The following is an 18,094-nucleotide window of genomic DNA, read 5'->3' on the forward strand; positions in this document are numbered from 1 at the left end:
GAGGGGGCCAGCGTGCGCCGCCCCTGCTGAGCCTCCTGGGTGGTGCCAGTCGTGAGTCAGGCCTGATGGCGCTCGGGTGGTGACCCACATCTCCCCTGCGCTGTATGAGGTCCTGCATGGCTGGCGGCCAGTGGGGCCCAGAGTGGCCGCTGTGGCCTCAGTGCGGCACCCGCGCAGCATGAGTGTGTCGGGGCCTGACTCGGGTTTGGCCTCCAGCAGGCGCTCAAGGCACCCGTCTCTCCTCCAAGGCCCGTCAGACCTAGTGAGGGTCCAGCGTAGATGGGGGCGGTGAGAGATTTTCACCGTAGTCTCACAAAATGGTTAGATTTTTGCAAAAACGGGATCTCACCTCGGTTCAAGCCATGTTGCGTGTTTTGTGGGTCATTTTGTCCAAAGCGCAGCGGACACAGAATTACAGAGGGCCACCATGGGGCAGGGGCTCAGCTCAGCAGTTCCTCAGGGACCCATGAGGGGTGGGGAGGCTGGGCAGGGGGTCCAGCACTAGCATTAAAATGCTTCCACCCGCAGTGACACGCTCGTGTTCCCTGGGCTGAAGCAGCTGGGCTCACAGTGCCCTCCAGGGGGAAGAAGCCAGAACCTGGGAAGCGAGCCCGCTCGCCCCGTGGAGGCTGAGCCTAAAAGGCGTCTTAGGGAGCAGACACCGTGAGGTGGGGGGGGCGGGGGATCCTGTGCCCTGTGCAGGGCCTGCCTGCTGGCCCTGCACCCCCAGAAGGAAGCACAGCAGCTCCCAGAGCCGCCAGCTGGCACCCCACTCACCTTGAGCTTGTGTGTCCCCAGCTTTGGCTGGAAGCCTGAGGGTCATTTTCTGTGGCTCCTCCAAATCTCAGCCAGGTTGTTAGGGGAGGCTGGGCGGACTAGCCTAGGGCTGGACGCAGGAAAGATTCGTGGGGGTGTAAGTGCTGGGGATGTACAAACGGGGACAAGGGCTTTTATTTGGGGGTGTGCTGCTTTCCATAGGAGCCACCAATTAAAGAATCTCAGGGCTGCCCGAGAGCCTCCAACGGAAGTGAAGCCCCTCCCTGCGTGGAGTGGGCTGTCAGGGCTGCACCCCAGGAAGGGGCGGGTGCTGTCGGGGAAGCAGAGGCGGGAGAGACAGGGACACTTAGGGTTTATTGTGACCAGGTTGTTCCCGAGTTCAGAGCTGCACGTCCAGTACGAGGCAGCACCTTGTGGCTCCAGGTGTCATCACAGGATGAAACACACCGTTTCTAACCCCCTAATTCCCAGACATGGTTGAACACTTAAGAGAAGGTGAGGTTTATTTATTTAGCCCTTTATTTATGGCCCATGAGTTCTTTCAAGTCCTCTCTGGTCTGATGTTTGGGTAGGGATGCCAGTCCCCGCTCTTCTGATGTCCTTCATCCCGGATGACGGACAGGACAGTCTCGCTGCCTCTGCGAGGGGCCCGTCCCCACACACTCAGACCAGGGCTCCCCTTGGCGGCCGGGAGACTCACCAGGATTGGAGGAAGGACCTCTGAGCCGCGGCGTCCAAGGCAGGGACGCACCTCTATTCGTTGACCTCCTCCTCGTCGTCCTCAAAAGCTTCCTCGCCCTCGTCGGCTGTGGCGTCCTGGTACTGCTGGTACTCAGACACCAGGTCGTTCATGTTGCTTTCGGCCTCAGTGAACTCCATCTCGTCCATGCCCTCACCCGTGAACCAGTGCAGGAAGGCCTTGCGCCGGAACATGGCTGAGAACTGCTCTGAGATGCGCTTGAACAGCTCCTGGATGGCCGTGCTGTTGCCGATGAAGGTGGCGGCCATCTTCAGGCCACGCGGCGGGATGTCGCACACGGCCACCTTCACGTTGTTGGGGATCCACTCCACGAAGTAGCTGCTGTTCTTGTTCTGGATGGCCAGCATCTGCTCATCCACCTCCTTCATGGACATGGGGCCCCGGAACACGGCGGCCACGGTCAGGTAGCGGCCGTGGCGGGGGTCACAGGCCGCCATCATATTCTTGGCATCGAACATCTGCTGGGTGAGCTCGGGCACCGTCAGCGCCCGGTACTGCTGGCTGCCACGGGCGGTGAGTGGGGCAAAGCCGGGCATGAAGAAGTGCAGGCGCGGGAAGGGCACCATGTTCACGGCCAGCTTCCGCAAGTCAGCGTTGAGCTGGCCGGGGAAGCGCAGGGAGGTGGTGACCCCGCTCATGGTGGCCGACACCAGGTGGTTGAGGTCCCCGTAGGTGGGCGTGGTCAGTTTCAGGGTGCGGAAGCAGATGTCGTACAGGGCCTCGTTGTCGATGCAGTAGGTCTCGTCCGTGTTCTCCACCAGCTGGTGCACGGAGAGGGTGGCGTTGTAGGGCTCCACCACCGTGTCCGACACCTTGGGCGAGGGCATCACGCTGAAGGTGTTCATGATGCGGTCGGGGTACTCCTCGCGGATCTTGCTGATGAGGAGAGTGCCCATCCCAGAACCGGTGCCGCCGCCCAGCGAGTGGGTCAGCTGGAAGCCCTGCAGGCAGTCGCAGTGCTCGCACTCCTTCCGCACCACGTCCAGGACCGAGTCCACCAGCTCGGCGCCCTCCGTGTAGTGGCCTTTGGCCCAGTTGTTCCCGGCACCAGTCTGTCCTGGAGTCAAGCAAGAGAGGGGACACGTTTCAGACAGGGCTATGGGGCGGGGGGAGCTGCGAGGGGCCGTTAGTACGTTTAAAATGTGTTAGGAAACGATTAGATAATAGAGCGAGGGGTGGGCCCCGGTCCCCCAGCACTGCAGGAGCGCGGGAGGGCAGGCAGCTGCTTCAGACAAGGGAAATCCACCAGTTTTAAGATGTACACGTGTTCTGACCTGGTAATTCCATGCTTGTTTTTAAGTAGATAATTCTCCCACAAGGTAAAAGACAAAGAGAACAGAAAGTATACATTAAAAAACAAATTGCTTTCCCCTCTCCTTTGGGCTCTCTGAATTTTGTACTATGCACAAATACTTTCTTTTCGAAACAGTAATACTTTCTCACGTTAACGGGGCTCCTCGTTCATCATCCAGAATTACGGTTGCAAAAGTTTCTGAGCACCCACTATTTTGCACCTGTAATTAAACACCCAGCACAGGAAGTCATTCCTGCCCTCAAATTGCTTCCAGTCAGTCGTGGTAAGATTAACATATGTGAAAGTCTTTGTATTTTTTCCAAGGAGTTCAAGTAACTAGAAAGAGACCTTCTCATTAGTCTGTTTTGGGGGTTTTGTTTGTTTGTTTTAAGCAACAGTGCATTTTCCCCAACATGCTTATTTCTACTTTACTTTATGGAAAAAATTTTTAATTTGAAAGGTTGGTTGCTCAATTTAAAATCCTAATTTTCAGTTCACTTCGTTATAAAATGGAAGCTCCATCAGTAGACAAAGCATTTTTTCCAAGCTGTATACACAGGCCTGTGTTTGTTTGAATGGATGCACTTAAAAAGATCTGGCAAAGAGGACCAGGAGGAACTTATTTTCATTTTTGCTTTTCTGGACACTGCATATTTCCTGTAATGCAGTGCTCTTCAGACACCACTGCTCTGTAGCCCTGAAAATATTTAAAAACTACATACCCCAACATTAAGCTGACATCTAACGTCTTCATAAATTCAAATAGTTGCAAATGATATTTTAATTTCCAAGGTACTATAAATACTCCCTTTTGAAAACAAACATGTTACATCATTCTATTAAATGTATCCTGCAGAGTCCATGTAAAGATCAGGAATAGGGACTTCCCTGGCGGTCCAGTGGTTAGGGCTTGGCAGATTCACTGCCGTAGCCAGGGTTTGATCCCTGGTCGGGGAACTAAGATCCCACAAGCTGCGTAGCGTGGCCAAAAAAACAAAAAAAAACAAAAAAACAAAACAGGAATAAATCCTAAGTTGAAATTGAATTTTTAAAAAAAATTCCTATGATCACAAGGTGTTTAAAATGCCAATAACTGTATTCTTTTCAATTAGTTCATTTATCCAAGTGTGAACATCAGATATTGCCAGAATGAGACAAGGTTTGGCATCCTTTTTTTTCTTTTTTTTTTTTGGCCGCACCACACCACATGTAGGATCTTCCCTGACCGGGGACCGAACCCGTGCCCACTGTAGTGGAAGTGCAGTCTTAACCACTGGACCACCAGGGAAGTACTTGGCATCCATTTTATTCCTTTTTCTTTGTTTTTACATATATAAATACTGAGAAGTCTTGTTCACATAAATATGTAAATGGAATCAATTGTATTCTAACAATGTCATTGAATTATTTGATCTTCAGAGTAAATGCCAAAAATCAAATAGTGATCTATCATCACAGTGTATTTTTAGGGACTTCCCTGGCTATCCCACATGCCACGTGGCACGGCCAAAAAGAAAAAAAAAGTATTTTTAATCATCTTTCAGCCCAAAACTCAATTTTGTGGAAAGCAGAATTGGAAACACCTGACTTGCATCAATCACACTTTCCTTCTGTTGGTCCAAAAGGCTCTGCACCAAGACTTACTTAATGCTCTTTCATTGAAAGACTCTTTGTGTGGTCCAGTATACTTAGAAAGGGTTGGAAAATTTGAAATCTTAATTCCAACACAACTTTGCAAATATGGTTTTTAACGAAATGTTTTAAATATATTTTTGTCAAAATTTTTAGGTTGCAGATTTAGCTTATTCAGGTTGTAAAAACTATTGGCCACGTAACCTAACTGGCAAAGGCAGCCCTCATTATCAGAGCGATTCTGTAGATTGGACTTACTTTCTGTCAGAAAAACACGACTTTAATTTTCAACTCAAATCAATATGTTAATATGCATTTTAAGGAATATTAGAGAAACCACTGAGAACTGAATTCTAGAGCACACTGTAAGGTAAATTACAAAAAGCAGTAAAATCAAAGTAAATGATGCAGAGATTTAAAGATAAATTAAAAAGACAGGGCTTCCCTGGTGGCGCAGTGGTTGAGAATCTACCTGCCAATGCAGGGGACGTGGGTTCGAGCCCTGGTCTGGAAAGATCCCACATGCCGCGGAGCAACTGGGCCCGTGAGCCACAACTACTGAGCCTGCGCGTCTGGAGCCTGTGCTCTGCAACAAGAGAGGCCGCGATAGTGAGAGGCCCGCGCACCGCGATGAAGAGTGGCCCCCGCTCGCCGCAACTAGAGAAAGCCCTCGCACAGAAACGAAGACCCAACACAGCCAAGAATAAATAAATAAATTAATTAATTTTTAAAAAAAAAGACAAGGCATTGCCATTTCTCATTAACTGGTAATTAGGCAGTGTAAGGTGCGGCTAAAATGGTCAGCTGTTGAGGAAGCAAGGAAGGCTATTTAAAGACATTGTATTTCTTCAGTTTGGGTATATCAAATTTGGTTTTGAAAAGAATCATGTATTATAAAAAATTTAAAAATAAATCCATCATCCCCCTTATCAAACTTTCCCTACACGTCGAACAAAAGAGACCACGGTGGCCCCACTGCTGAAGGTGGAGCGGGCAGGGGATTCGGCTGCGTCAGGTGGACTCAGAAGGCAAGAGGAGCAGAGGGGCCAAGGCGCTGCTGGCACATGCTGTGCAGACCTCTCCCCCCTTACGCCAAAGACATTCCCTTGATTTCTGTCTACCCCACTGGTGGCAACAATTCACCACCACCCCCGTGCACCGATGGGGGAAACTGAGCTGTGGCAGTGACACAGCCGGGGCTGCCCCTGGAGACCCGCCTAGCACCACAGCAGAAGGAAGGCTCTGGGCACTTGGGGGCGGGGCCTGCTCTCGGACACCCCTGGATTCTGCAGTTACCCCGGGGGGCGGCCTCACACATGGGGAAGGAGTCTTAGCTCAAATGTCTTTGGATCTTGCACAGCATTTATCAGTGCTAAGCCCTGTGGTGTAAAGTGCAAGTCTGTAAAAGAAGAACCACCGAAATTCTGTGATTATTCAGTAAGTTTAAGATGTACTGACTATTAGTGATTCATATCTTATACCAAGGGAATCCCTTCGGAAGCATCTAAAGAAGTCCTACAAATCCATAAGGACAACGACAGCCTTTAGGAAGATGGGCAAAGGATATAAGCACAGATCGCAGGGAGGGAAGTGCAAATTAACAAACCCATGGCATACTCCTCACGAGGGAAATGCAAACTAAATAAGGAGATTCTATTACCCTCCATGAAGCTGACAGAACTCAAAAGCTTGGTAACACCGTGCTGACGGGGGTCTGGGGCAAGGCCCCCCCACACACACTGGAGCCACTGGGGGCATGAGGAGGACGGGCCTCCACAGGGGGCAAGTCAGCGACAAGGATCCAAGTTGGTCCCATTGACTCAGCGAGTCTACCCAAAACGCGCAGAATGACATGTGGACAGAGATTCACCAGGGAGCAGTTTGTAACAGTGAAAAGGTCAAGAGCTAAATATCTATGAGCAGAGGACTGGTGACGTCCGCGAGGCCATTGAGCCGGGGGCAGAGATGGACAGACTCCAGAGGGGCAGCCTTGAGTCCTGCCACGGCCCCTTGGGGCGTTTCCCGCCCCCAGGAGGTAACTGCATTCTCGCTCACGAACACAGACTCCCTTTACGGTGAAACCTGGCTGGCCGCCTTCTCCTATGAGGCTGGAAAACCATCACATCCTTCCTAGGCCCCCACGACTCTCGCACCTCCCCACCAAGCCAGCACGCGCCGGGCCAGCCTCCCACCTGGAGCTTGGTGAAGAGCAGATGCACCTTCAGCTGCCCCGAGGGACTAAGAATGATTTCACTAAACAGCGTGGAAACCAATCACCGGAGGGCAGTGGGGACACCGGGCGACAGGCAGCCACAGCCAGTGAAGCCCCTTGGCCTTGACCCTCCCCTCCCTCCAGCTCACATCATCCACTTGGCTTCCTCGGTGTTTACAGCGTGATCAGCCATGAGGTTTTCTCGGCCATCGACAAAAGAAGGAAGCTGGAGGCTTCTGAAAATATTTTGCCACTGTCTCATAGCAACAGGCGTTCCCAGTTAAATATTTGGGGGTCAGGAGTTGAACATCTTCTGCAATAGAGGTTGGGACATTAACCAGTGGCTCCAAATTGTAGAACACGAAGCTGCAACAGATCCCAGGGGCCTCAGAGCCCACCCCTGGTTCACCTCCAGCTCACACGGGGTGTGGGGTAAAGCTTAGGGCTACGTGCTCCCGGACTCCCCTCCAGCCCTGAATCCGGAAGAGAAAGTTACACGTACAGAGAGGCCTAAGGTCAACCTTCCTGGTGCTTCGCTTTGTCCCACAAAACTCTCTCCCACTAATAGGCATGACTGCTATGCAACGAGCAGTTTGTTAAGAGAAAACTGGGGTTTTCTAAAGCATATTCATGTTTAAAACTCAAATGCAGAGAACTTCCACTTTTAAAATTAGTTACTTCAAGTCAGTGTTTTTTTTTAAACTATTTCAAACTATATCTGAAAATGGAATGACACTGTTTTTTTTAATTCACCAACTCTGAAGGCAATGGGGGTGAACCATCTCCATTCACAGGCAACTCGGCCTCTTTTATTAACTGGAGAATGACTTAAAAACAATTGTTGAGCCTAACAGCACACCACAGTGCGTTCAGACATTCTGGGTCCTCTCCATGCCCCATGGCAAACATGTTATTTTCTTAGTTAAAAATAGTCTCAACTTTTAAAAATTACTATTAAAGCTATTTCATATCAGTACCATCTTCGTTCCCCTAATTTGGTAGAATATCTCTATTAAGGCTGTGAGCACTGCTGTCTGATACAACTTTCTGCAGTGATGGGACTGTTGTATCTTTGCACTGTCCAATATGGTAGCCACTAGCCACACCTGGCTATTGAGCACTGGGTGTGTCGACTACAACTGAGGAAGTAGACTGATTTTATTTAACTTTAATTAAATTTAAATAGCCACACGTAGCTAGTGGCTACCATATTGGATGGTAGGATCTTGAAGCATCTTTGCTTGAGAACAACTATGAAAAGTCTAGTTCAGCAAAAGGTAAAGAATATAAATGTCCCCATTTGTAGACTATAAAAATACTGCTAATTTAGATTTTTTGATGTAATGAAAGGGGCACCAGAGACCTTCGTCCTGGTCTATTTGAAATATCAAAGGTGACAAAAACCCTTGAACAAATTATCAGAAGCTTCGCCTGTCCCATTGCTTGTGTAGGTTGTCATTGTGATGGGGAAGGGGATGACACCAAGAGGACTCATAAACTTCGTGAACATGTACCCAGCTGAAGGTACCTCGCTGTACCTTTATAACAGGTCACTACCTGATTCTAATACAAGGGAATCAATTCATGTACCAATAAAATCTTCCAAGATTCTGCCTCCTCTTGTACACTTTGAAGTAACCTTGACTCCCAAAACCATGGCTCCAAGGTGAAAGAGGCTGGTCACACTAACAGTGCCACTTCGTTTAATTTTATATAATTTTCTTGAGGAGTTTGCGGAGGAACAGGTGCTGCCATCATTTTCTGGTGGAGGAAGGGGGAAGGAAGATTTGCCCAAATCCGATAAAACTAATAAATTCATATGGCACCAACCTTCGGAAAGAAAGCAGAACAACTGTCTATAGATGATGGAAGAAGAAATATAAACACACTGAAGTTAAAAGATGAGCAACATAAAAACCAAAGACAAATTATTATTACCATATTAGGATAGTCATTTATAAGAGGGAAAAAGAAGTTAATGTCTAAAAATTTTCAAAATCAAGAACTATCACCAGTAAGCATTTCATTTAGAGAATCAAAGGTTACTTTTCCCCAAGAGAGTAATTTTCTTAAAGAGGCTGCCTATGATGGGGCTGGGGACTGCTGATTTCCATTCTAAGCTTTTCTACACCACGTGATGTTTTTAATCTTGCACCCAAATTAGCTGGATGTTTACAAAATAAAAAAGAGGAAGAAGAAAGGAGGAAAGACGGAACCTACCGAAGATGAAGTTGTCAGGCCGGAAGAGCTGCCCGAAAGGCCCAGACCGCACGCTGTCCATGGTGCCCGGCTCCAAGTCCACCAGGGCAGCCCTGGGCACATACTTCTGAGCTGGAAGAGAACAGAGCCCACCCACAAGGGTCAGTCTCTGGTTCCTAAGGCAATGGACTTCCCAGGAGCAAGTCCCACCAGCACAGCCACCTGGGATGTACAGAGCGGGCTTTCTTAGAGTCACAGAATCTCAGCCCTGGGGGAGGGGAGCCCCAGAGTACACAGTCCACCGTGGACTTGTCCGGATGAAGAAGCCAGCCCGGCACAGGGCACAGGAAGTTCCTGGAAAAGGCAGGATGAGAAACGAGGTCTCCCGACCTCCTGCCGCCTGTGTTTTCCAGTTCTCACCCGTGGGCAGTTCTACTTTTTAGCTCCACAGAAATTGTACTTGCTGCAGCGAGTGGCCGAGCTGCCGGGACACTTTGGCACCTCCCTCCCTCACACACACGTGAACCCACGAGCGAGTCTGAGCACCTGTTCCAGGTGCGTCCACGGCTGTTTCCCGGGAGACTGTCTCATTTATGGACAAGTGTGGCCGTGTGCCGTTTCATCTGTAAGCACACGCTCACACCAACTGGGCAAGAAACTGTCCCCATAAGGGTGTGGTCACTAGGACTGCATTGGGAACTGCTCTACAACCCGTCCTGCTACGCACACACCCAGGCTGAAGAAAGAATGTCACCAGGCTAGGCCTGAGGGTGACCAGCAAGTGCCATGTATATTGCCCTCTTCTCAGTTCCATCCAGGAATCTCACCATCCATGTCCTGCTGTTCCAGACCTTTTTAAAACCCAGTAATTTATGTGTCCTGTTCTTCCCAGCTCTCGTGTGGACAAGCAGCAGTAACTCCAAAGACAGGGCGTGCTTATCTCTGGGGCCGGGGACACATGTGTATGGAAGGGCAGCTCCTGTCACTTCCTGGGTGTCCCTTCAATGTCTTAGTTTTGTGTTGTCTTGTGAAGGGCATGTATCACTTTTATAATAAACGTTGTTACAAAAATAAAGTATAATGTAACCACCATATAGATGTAGCTACCCAGGACAGGGGTGATACTATTCTCAAACTTGGATAAACCACAACCTGGAATTTTTACTAAACTCCACCAGACAATGACCCTCTCTGTCTGTAGTTGCAGCTTCCAGGGGATGTAAAGTCTTTTTGGAGGTCTGCAAAGGGCCAGAAAAATCATTTGAGGGAGTGTTTTTCAAAGTTTTAGCCAAAAACCTTCATTAAGAAATAAAAATTTTAAAGATAAAATAAATTTTAATAAGAGCCGGACATGACCCACTAAGCTGATTTCACAGCAGCAACGGGTCCGCTTCAAGAGCTCAGACCCGCCAGGGAGGACGAGATGCTGTTTGAAATCAACCGACGTCGGATTTCCCGCCCCAGCGGGAGCGAGGGAGGAGTCGGGCGTCCCGCTACATCTGGGAGGATTTTTCCAGAGTGAACCACCCACGCGCCGGGCGGCCCCGCGGGTTGGGGAGGGGGAGCATGGCCGGGGTCCCACAGGGCGATGACGGGGTCCCAGAGAGGGATGGCCGGGGATCGGGGGGAAGGGCGGGGTCGCGCCGCGCCACTCACACGATGACTCATTGTAGTAGACGTTGATCCTCTCCAGTTGGAGCGTCGAGTCACCCACGTAGCCTCCAGCAGGGTCGATGCCATGTTCGTCGCTGATCACTTCCCAAAACTTGCAAAGGGCGGGGCGAAGGACAGACGGTCAGCCCGGGGCCCTGGCACCCGCAGCTCCCCTAGGGCCGGCCCGGCGGCCGGGTGGCGCGCGGGGAGCGGCCGCACAATTCCAGGCGCGCCTGAGCTGCCAGCGGGCGCTCCGGGGCCGCGGGGACGGGGAGCGGGGCCGGGTCCCGCGGTGACGTCCCCCTCGGCCGCACCGGTCCTCCCGCGCTGCCCCGGCCCGAGGGATTAGGGAGGGGCGGGCCGCCCACCCGCAGGGAGCCCGGCCCGGCCCGCGCCCACCTTGGTGCCGATCTGGTTCCCGCACTGGCCCGCTTGGATGTGCACGATCTCCCTCATGGCGCGAGCTCGGCGCTCGCTGCTCGGACAGCGCGGCGACTGCTGGCCCAGCCGCTCGGCGCCCTGGACTCGGCGCCAGCCGCCCCTCCCCGACCCTCCCCCAGCCGCCCTGGCCAATGGCCGGGCCCTCCCCCCCCTGGCCGCGCCCCCTCCACCCCCGCCACCCATGCGCCCTCCCCCATCTCCCTAGGCCAGGCCGGGTCTTCCCTGCTCCCGCCTCACACCCGCTCGCCCCCTCGCCCCCGCGGTCCTTGCGCCTTCCCCCTGCCCCCACCCCGGGCCCCCAGCGGTCGGTGCGCCTCCCTCCGCTCCTCCCCGCGGCCTGCGCGCCCTGGGCTCCCCAGCCAGGGGCCGTTCTTCCCGGGCTGCCTCGACCCTGCGCGGTCCCAGAAGGGAGAACAGACCCGGGACAGTGGAGGGACCCCTGCTGGGGGGCCGGGCCGGGAAAGAGCCGGTCCTTGGGGCGCCCACCCGAGTGGGTCGGGGCGGAGACGCAGCGGGCGGTGGGCGGACGGGAAGGACAAGCTCGGCCCCCACCCCTTCGCTGCCCCGCGCGGAGGGAAACCGGAGACCCCTCGCGGGTTCCCGGACCGCGGGCCTAGGGGTGCTCATGGTCCCCGCCCGCCACGGGTTCAAACCCAGCGGGTAGAGGGCTGTGGGACACGGGAGTGGAGTTTTTCGGGGCGACTCTGACCCCCGCCCCCTGACTCAGGCTCCGGCACGGGTTCTTACGTCTCCGCCCTACTGTATCTCCATCTCGAAATACAGGTGCCCTTCGGTTCTGAGCACTTGGAACAGTTTGTGATGGAGTTGATTAAAGTGAACACATGGCTGGACCTGAAAACGAACATACACACACACACACCCGCCCTGCACAGTTTACGCAGCCTCTCCATCCGGAATCTGGGAGGAAAGGCTCTTTGTTGGCCCCGGAAGGGGCAGGGGTCTGGGCTCTCTGCCTGGTTCCCTCACTTTCCCCATCACTGGGTCGGGGCCTCCCTTGCTGTTGGGAGGGGATGTGGACGCGGACCTCCTGTGTGAATAAGTGCGAAGCTGGAGGAGGGAGGAAACTTCAATCTTATGGAACTCGTGTGTCTTCTCTCTCCGCTGTGGCCACGGAAAGTCAGGGGTTCCCTGTGGAATGAGCTAAGCCCTCCCCCGGCCCAGGAGACAGTTCTGCTGTGCAAAGCTTGGTTTCCTGTTCCTTTTACAAGGTGCAGCCCGACCTTTCTGAACCCCCGCCCTCCCCTTCCCCAGTGTTTGCCCACAGCCCCTCCAGCGGGTAAACAGTCTTTAATCCTTAGCTGCTGGCATCAGGGTTCTGGGTCCCCCACCCTACCTTCTCAGTGGTCCTCAACCCCCAGGGGCTGTCACCCCAGCAGCCTGGGCCCCCGCTGCCAGCCTCCCAGGGGCACGGCTCCACCTGACACCCAGGAATCTCCAGGCCACTCCTGTGGGCAGCCCAGCTGGCCAGGCGGCTCACAGGTATTTCTGTGCCACAAATGCCTCCTGTGTGCCAGGCGAGAGTCGAGGTCACTTCTGGGCGTGAATTAGGCTCTCAGGAGCTGCGGTCCCCCTTCCAAGCGGTCCTCTATGGTGGAAAGGAATGACCACTTTGCAGTGAGTCAGGGTGACTTGGATTTCAGTCCCGACTCTGTTTCCAACTAGCTCCGTGCTACCTCAGATCCTCTGGGCTTGGGTTTGTGCGTCTGTAAAAGGAAAGGGTTGTCCTGTGGGATCTGAGCCCCTGGCACCTTCAGTCTGAGTGTGTGTGAGTTTCCCCGTGAACACTTCAGGTGAGGAGAGTGTGGAAACTGGGGGCTGTGCCCCACCCCACCCCAAGCCAAGTGGAAATGCCCCATGATGAGGAAGCAACCCTTCTGTCATTGGCACCACCAGTTTCCTTTTAGATGCGTGAAAACTCTGGGGAAATCCTAATGTGCGCGCGCATGTGTGTGTGTGTGTGTGTGTGTGTGTGTGTTTGTGTGTGGTTTGAAAGAAGTGGAGAACTTAAAATGTTTTCTTCTGGAGTTTTTCAAACGTTCCCAATTTCAGGGGTCAGTTTCTTTAACCTTAAGATCCCTGCCCTGTCCCCCTCACCCTCCCCTGCAATGCTGCTTCTCTGCCTTCCTGTAGGTCCCCATACCTCTCTTTACACACAGGGCACCTGGGGAAGCAGGTTAGGGGGCACAGCCCCACCCATGCTCCCAGTCAGGACCCGAGACAACCCAGCACCCTTGCTTAGCCTGCGTGTTGCCGTCGCTCAATTTAATTATTGACTCCAAAGAAATGCTCCCTTTATCTGTGTGCTGGTGCTGAGTCTGGTGCAGGGAGTGGAGGGAGGGGCTGTGGTTCCTGGAAGAGCCTGGTCACTCAGTCCCTGCGGAATCAAGCCCCTGAGTAAAGAGAAGTGCCCACGTCGGCAGCTTCAGTGCTTTGTTGAAATGGCCACCTCACCAAAGCTAGTCCTTGGGTGGAATTTGAGTCCAAGGTGTTCACTGGAGCCAGAGAATAGGTGTTGGCATGGCCTCAGGGACACCTGGATTTGATGGGGGGTAGGCTGATTTACTGGAGTTTCTGATGGACTCTCCCTGCTGACCAGCAGCCCAGCCTGCCCCCTGCACCATGAGGAGGGAGGGGGAGGTGACAAGGGCTCACTGCTAGACGCTTTTGTACAGAATCTGCACGCCACCCCTCCAAGTTTAGGTGTCACTGCCGCTGAGGCAGGTGGGAGCGAAAGGGTCCCCTGCCCCTAACACGGACGGGGCCCAAGCAAGGGCACAGGCAGGCTAAAGACACAGCAGCTACAAATCAGGCTTGCGGAAACCGTTCCTGCGTCCCACACGGGAAGCATCTCCTGTCCACACCAACCCTCGGTCCATCTCTCCCCCCCCCACTATGGCCATCCCTGGGCCACATTCCGTGTCACAGTCACTAGTGGGAGGAGGGGGCCCTGAAGCAAGCTCAGGGATGTCTGGGCAGGGAGTCCTGAGGTCCCGGTGGCCCCAAGTGGGAGGGGCGCCACCCAGGGCCCGGTCTGGACAGAGCCAGAGTTCTGGGTCCTCGCCTCTTGTCTGCTCGCTTTCCACCTTCCACAGCCCCTCGCCCTGCCCTGTTTCCTCCATGGTCACCACGTGGGGTAAGGACCTGGGGCCACTGCCCAGGTCTGGATATAGGTGGGAAAAAGCCCCCCAACCCCGGGGACAGGTCTCACTGCTCCCTGCCCGTGTCTGAAAGTCATGGTGACAGGGAGGTAGGTTCCATCCTGTCCTCTCCAAATCCTGAGGAGCCCCTGGAGAAAGACCCCAAGGGACCAGGTCAAGCTCTGGGACCAGGCTGGTGATAGCCACCTGTGGCCTTATTTGCAGCTAAAACCCTAGGTTTTGACAAATGTAATGACATGGGACCATTGTGCTTCTAAGTGATGTGACTCTTGGTGGACAAGGGACGGTGCTTGGGAAGGGAGTGGCTGTCCACCCGTGCTCGGCCAGGCAGGGGCATGTGCTGGGACTGGGAGTGGAGGCTGGGTGGTGCCGTGGAGCGGGGGCGGGGGCGGTGGGGGGGGTCTGGATTCCTGGGACGAGCGGGAAGGGGCCACTGAGTGCAGAGTGCCCAGTGCCGAGGCTCTGAGCTGACTCTTGGGCTTTTCCGCCATCTGCACCTTCAACAAAGCCGTTTTGAAGCTGTCAAAGCTCCCTCCCCGGAAGTTCTGCAAAGGGGAGCTCAGGTCCTGCTCATCTAGCGAGTGGGCCCTGGGCCCGTGTCTGTGGAGCCTAAATGTGGCTGGTGGGTCCACCTGAGGGTCCTGGTTACAAGTGGAGCCTGCAGACCTATGATATACTGGCCCCCGTCGTGCTGTCTAGGAAAGTATATTTTCCTGGGTTTTAATTCTTTGGAAAAGTCGTATTTCATATATAGTATTTAAACAAATATTTGACCAACCAGAACACCAGGCTCACAGGCCAAGTGGATGTGAGAGGGACACTTATTCCAGAGGCCCAGGGGCTGCGGCCCCGCCCAGTGCGAGGCCCCTGGAGGTCAGGGCCTGACTGCATCCCTCGCGTGATCACGGCCGGGCCAGAGACCCAGACCCTGTAACACAGGGTCACAGAGCACCTAATGCTTGGGGAGGTGTGTGGGTTAGACCATTCGGCCCTCTGCCTGATGAGCTGCCCTCTGGCTCATGGATTTCAGTTATTCCACTGAAAAATGAGACCTGCCTTTCCAGGCTCAGCATCTCAAACAGCAGCAACCACCTCCGGTTTTACTTTAGGATGAAGAGCCTCCCTTTCTCAACAGGGAAGGTGGCCAGAGTGGGGGCCTCCGGGGGGCTGCCTTGCTGGATGAGCAAGTCATGGGGTGCAGGGCCTTTTATTTCTGTGTAAATCTGATTACAGAAGATCTGGGAAACTCGAAGAGAGTTCAGAATAAAGCCACAAAGATTGTTCAGGATTTTAAAAAGATGAAGGGAGGGGAAAGAACCGCGAGGGAGAGACAGCGGCCCTGATGGGATCCAAGTGCTGCGGTTGTTTTCATCTCCAACAGGCCTTTGGAGAACAGGTGTGGAGCGTGGATCATATCTAACCGATGTTATTTTAAGTGTGATAATGAGATGTTGGGGGTACAGGCAGCCTGCTTTCACGTGCTTCATAGGAAGGGTGGGAGTGTGTGCTCAGAGGGGAAGAAATGTGGCTGAGTGTTCACAAAGCCCAGCCCAGACAAGGTGTGGGTGTGCATTTTGTTTCGGGATTGTTCTTTCAACTCTCCCGTCGGTTTGGAAACTGCAAACGAAATGGTGGTGGTGGAGGATGAACTGAAGTATTTAGCCGGCCAGTGGGGAGCGCAGCCAGCCGGCAGCAGTCCCGGGGCTCTCTAGGTGATGGCGTGGTGATGGGCTTTGCTTCCTGACTGGGGACAGAGAGGGTCAGAGGAGTGTGGAGTGGCCGGAGGCCAGGATGGCAGCTCCCAGGGACAAGGAGGACGTCCCCGAAGGGCTTCCAAAGGCTGGAGGTCTTCAAAACCAGGGCAGGTTCCCTTGGTCCACAGGAGCCAAGTGTGTGTGGGGATGGTGTGTGAATCCCTATTCCTTCCATGATGGTCACCAGGCAGCTGGGGACACAGCTCCTTCGGGTCCAACCCAACCCACCAGCGTGAGCTGTGTGTCTGTCCTGTGCCGGCACCGTGCTGGCTGGGATGCAGTCAACAGCCAGGCTGCCCAACTAGTAGGATAACTGGACATCAAAGGAGGCCGGGCTCTTGCTCGCAGCTCTGCCCGCCCCACCTGCCTCTGTGTTGGGTTCATCCGGACGGTGGTGAACAGGTGACAGGTACCCCCCCACACACACACCCCACCTCGGCCGATCTTGTGCAGGGTTGGGAACAAAAGTACAACTCCGTTTTCTGTGCCTTTTCTAGACAAGAGTCCAGACAGGGTAGGATGTGTGATGGTAAACCCCTGGAGGGCCAGAGGAAGGCCGCACGGAGGGTGACTGCAGCCTGTTTTGTTCTACGTGCGCGCGGGAAGTGAATCGAAACTCTGACGAGATGCTCAACCCTGCCTCCTGGAAGCTCTAGATTCAGACAAGTCAGTCTCCTCATTTGCAGGTGAGTGAGTAGGACCAGACGGTCTTTAAATTCCCTGCCAGCTCTCACATCCTATGACTGATCAACACCCATCCTAAGTTACATCAGACAAAACCCAGCTCACCTAAAATGCAATCTGATAGTCCTGAGTCATCTGTTTTTAAGGAAGTAGTGAGCATGTATCCAGGAAGTGCACAATGAAGAAAAAATTCATGTATAAAGCTGAGTCTAGAAAATCAAATTTATAACAGATGTGATCGGATGATAACGGAATTGTTACCACGTTCTGTAGCAAAGAGGAACAATGTCTCACCCGTAACGAACCCAATGGCTTCCACCAGCCAAGCCTCACCCTCTGCGTTCCTTATTTTCCGAAACGCGGAGTCAGCTCCATCCTGACCACCTTCTCTGTTCCCCGGCCCAGTGTAACTGTCTTCAGCTTCTTGTAAAAGGATGGACTCTGAACGGGGTGACAGAACCCTGGGATCTGGTCCCCTGTGACCCCCTGACAAGCTGTGTGACCACGGAGCCCGTTTCTCCCTCTGCAGCACGAGGGGGTCAAGGGCTCTGCAGCCAGGCGTCCAGAGCTTCCCCCCGCCCCGGCCCCTTATCTCAGACACACAGGCAGGGTGTGCGGGGCTGGGGCGGAGGCAGCAGCCATCAGTGAGGAGGGTGGAGGGGACACAGTACTGGATGGGGTGGGGGTCCGGGGGCTGCCCAGTGAGACCAGCTCTGGAGGGTCCCCATCAGGGGCTGGGGAGGGGGAGGTGAGGAGACACACCTTCACCAGGGTTTTTCAAACCAGCTGAGGCCCAGCAGCTTTCAGGACTGGCCTTGGGTAGGTAATATTTTTAAAAATAGTCTTTATATTATTTTTCCATTAAAAACTAAAGATGGGGCTTCCCTGGTGGCACAGTGGTTAAGAATCTGCCTGCCAATGCAGGGGACACGGGTTCGAGCCCTGGTCCTGGAAGATCCCACATGCCGTGGAGCAACTAAGCCCATGCGCCACAACTACTGAGCCTGTGCTCTAGAGCCTTTGAGCCACAACTACTGAAGCCTGCGTGCCTAGAGCCCGCGCATCGCAACAAAGAGTAACCCCTGCTCGCCGCAACTAGAGAAAGCCCGTGCGCAGCAACAAAGACCCAACACAGCCAAAAAAATAATAATAATAATAAATAAATAAATAATTAAAGAAAAAAACCAAAAAGCTAAAGGATGAGTTTTGCAAGATATGAAGTCTTGGAGATCTGTACCCAACAATGTGGATGAACTGAACACCACTGAACTGGACACTTAAGAAGGGCCACAATGGTGCATTTCAGGTGATGTGCTTTTTACCACAATTTTTAAAAAGGAGAGAAATAGACAAGCTTCAGAAAAGTTGGAAAAGACTGAAAACTAACAAAAGACAACATCCAACCCCCAAACACCATTAATTAATTAATAACATTCGGACACACTTCCTGCTGTCTTTTCTTAGCCCTGATGTCCCTCCCTCTAAGAGGAAGGCCTTTGCGGGGGACTG

At 53.3% G+C, this 18,094-nt stretch overlaps 1 protein-coding gene across 2 annotated transcripts; it reads right to left on the reverse strand.

The window, feature by feature from the left end:
- Window positions 1–1,114: 1,114 nt before the first annotated feature.
- On the reverse strand, window positions 1,115–11,056 carry TUBB6 (tubulin beta 6 class V). 2 transcript variants are annotated; one of them, XM_036823765.1, is made up of 4 exons: window positions 10,927–11,056; window positions 10,531–10,639; window positions 8,896–9,006; window positions 1,279–2,594 (listed from the first exon to the last, which is right to left on the reverse strand). In XM_036823765.1, the coding sequence occupies exons 1-4, from the start codon at window positions 10,981–10,983 to the stop codon at window positions 1,531–1,533; spliced, it is 1,341 nt and encodes a 446-aa protein (XP_036679660.1). In that variant the 5' UTR covers window positions 10,984–11,056; the 3' UTR covers window positions 1,279–1,530. The 2 variants fall into 2 exon arrangements, with proteins under 2 accessions (XP_036679661.1, XP_036679660.1); XM_036823766.1 differs by lacking the exons at window positions 8,896–9,006; window positions 10,531–10,639; window positions 10,927–11,056 and adding an exon at window positions 4,936–4,955 and having other exon boundaries at window positions 1,115–2,594.
- Between the last annotated feature and the right edge of the window lie 7,038 nt (window positions 11,057–18,094).

The sequence above is a fragment of the Balaenoptera musculus genome, chromosome 14 (assembly GCF_009873245.2).
Source record: "Balaenoptera musculus isolate JJ_BM4_2016_0621 chromosome 14, mBalMus1.pri.v3, whole genome shotgun sequence".
In the NCBI taxonomy this organism is placed as follows: domain Eukaryota; kingdom Metazoa; phylum Chordata; class Mammalia; order Artiodactyla; family Balaenopteridae; genus Balaenoptera; species Balaenoptera musculus.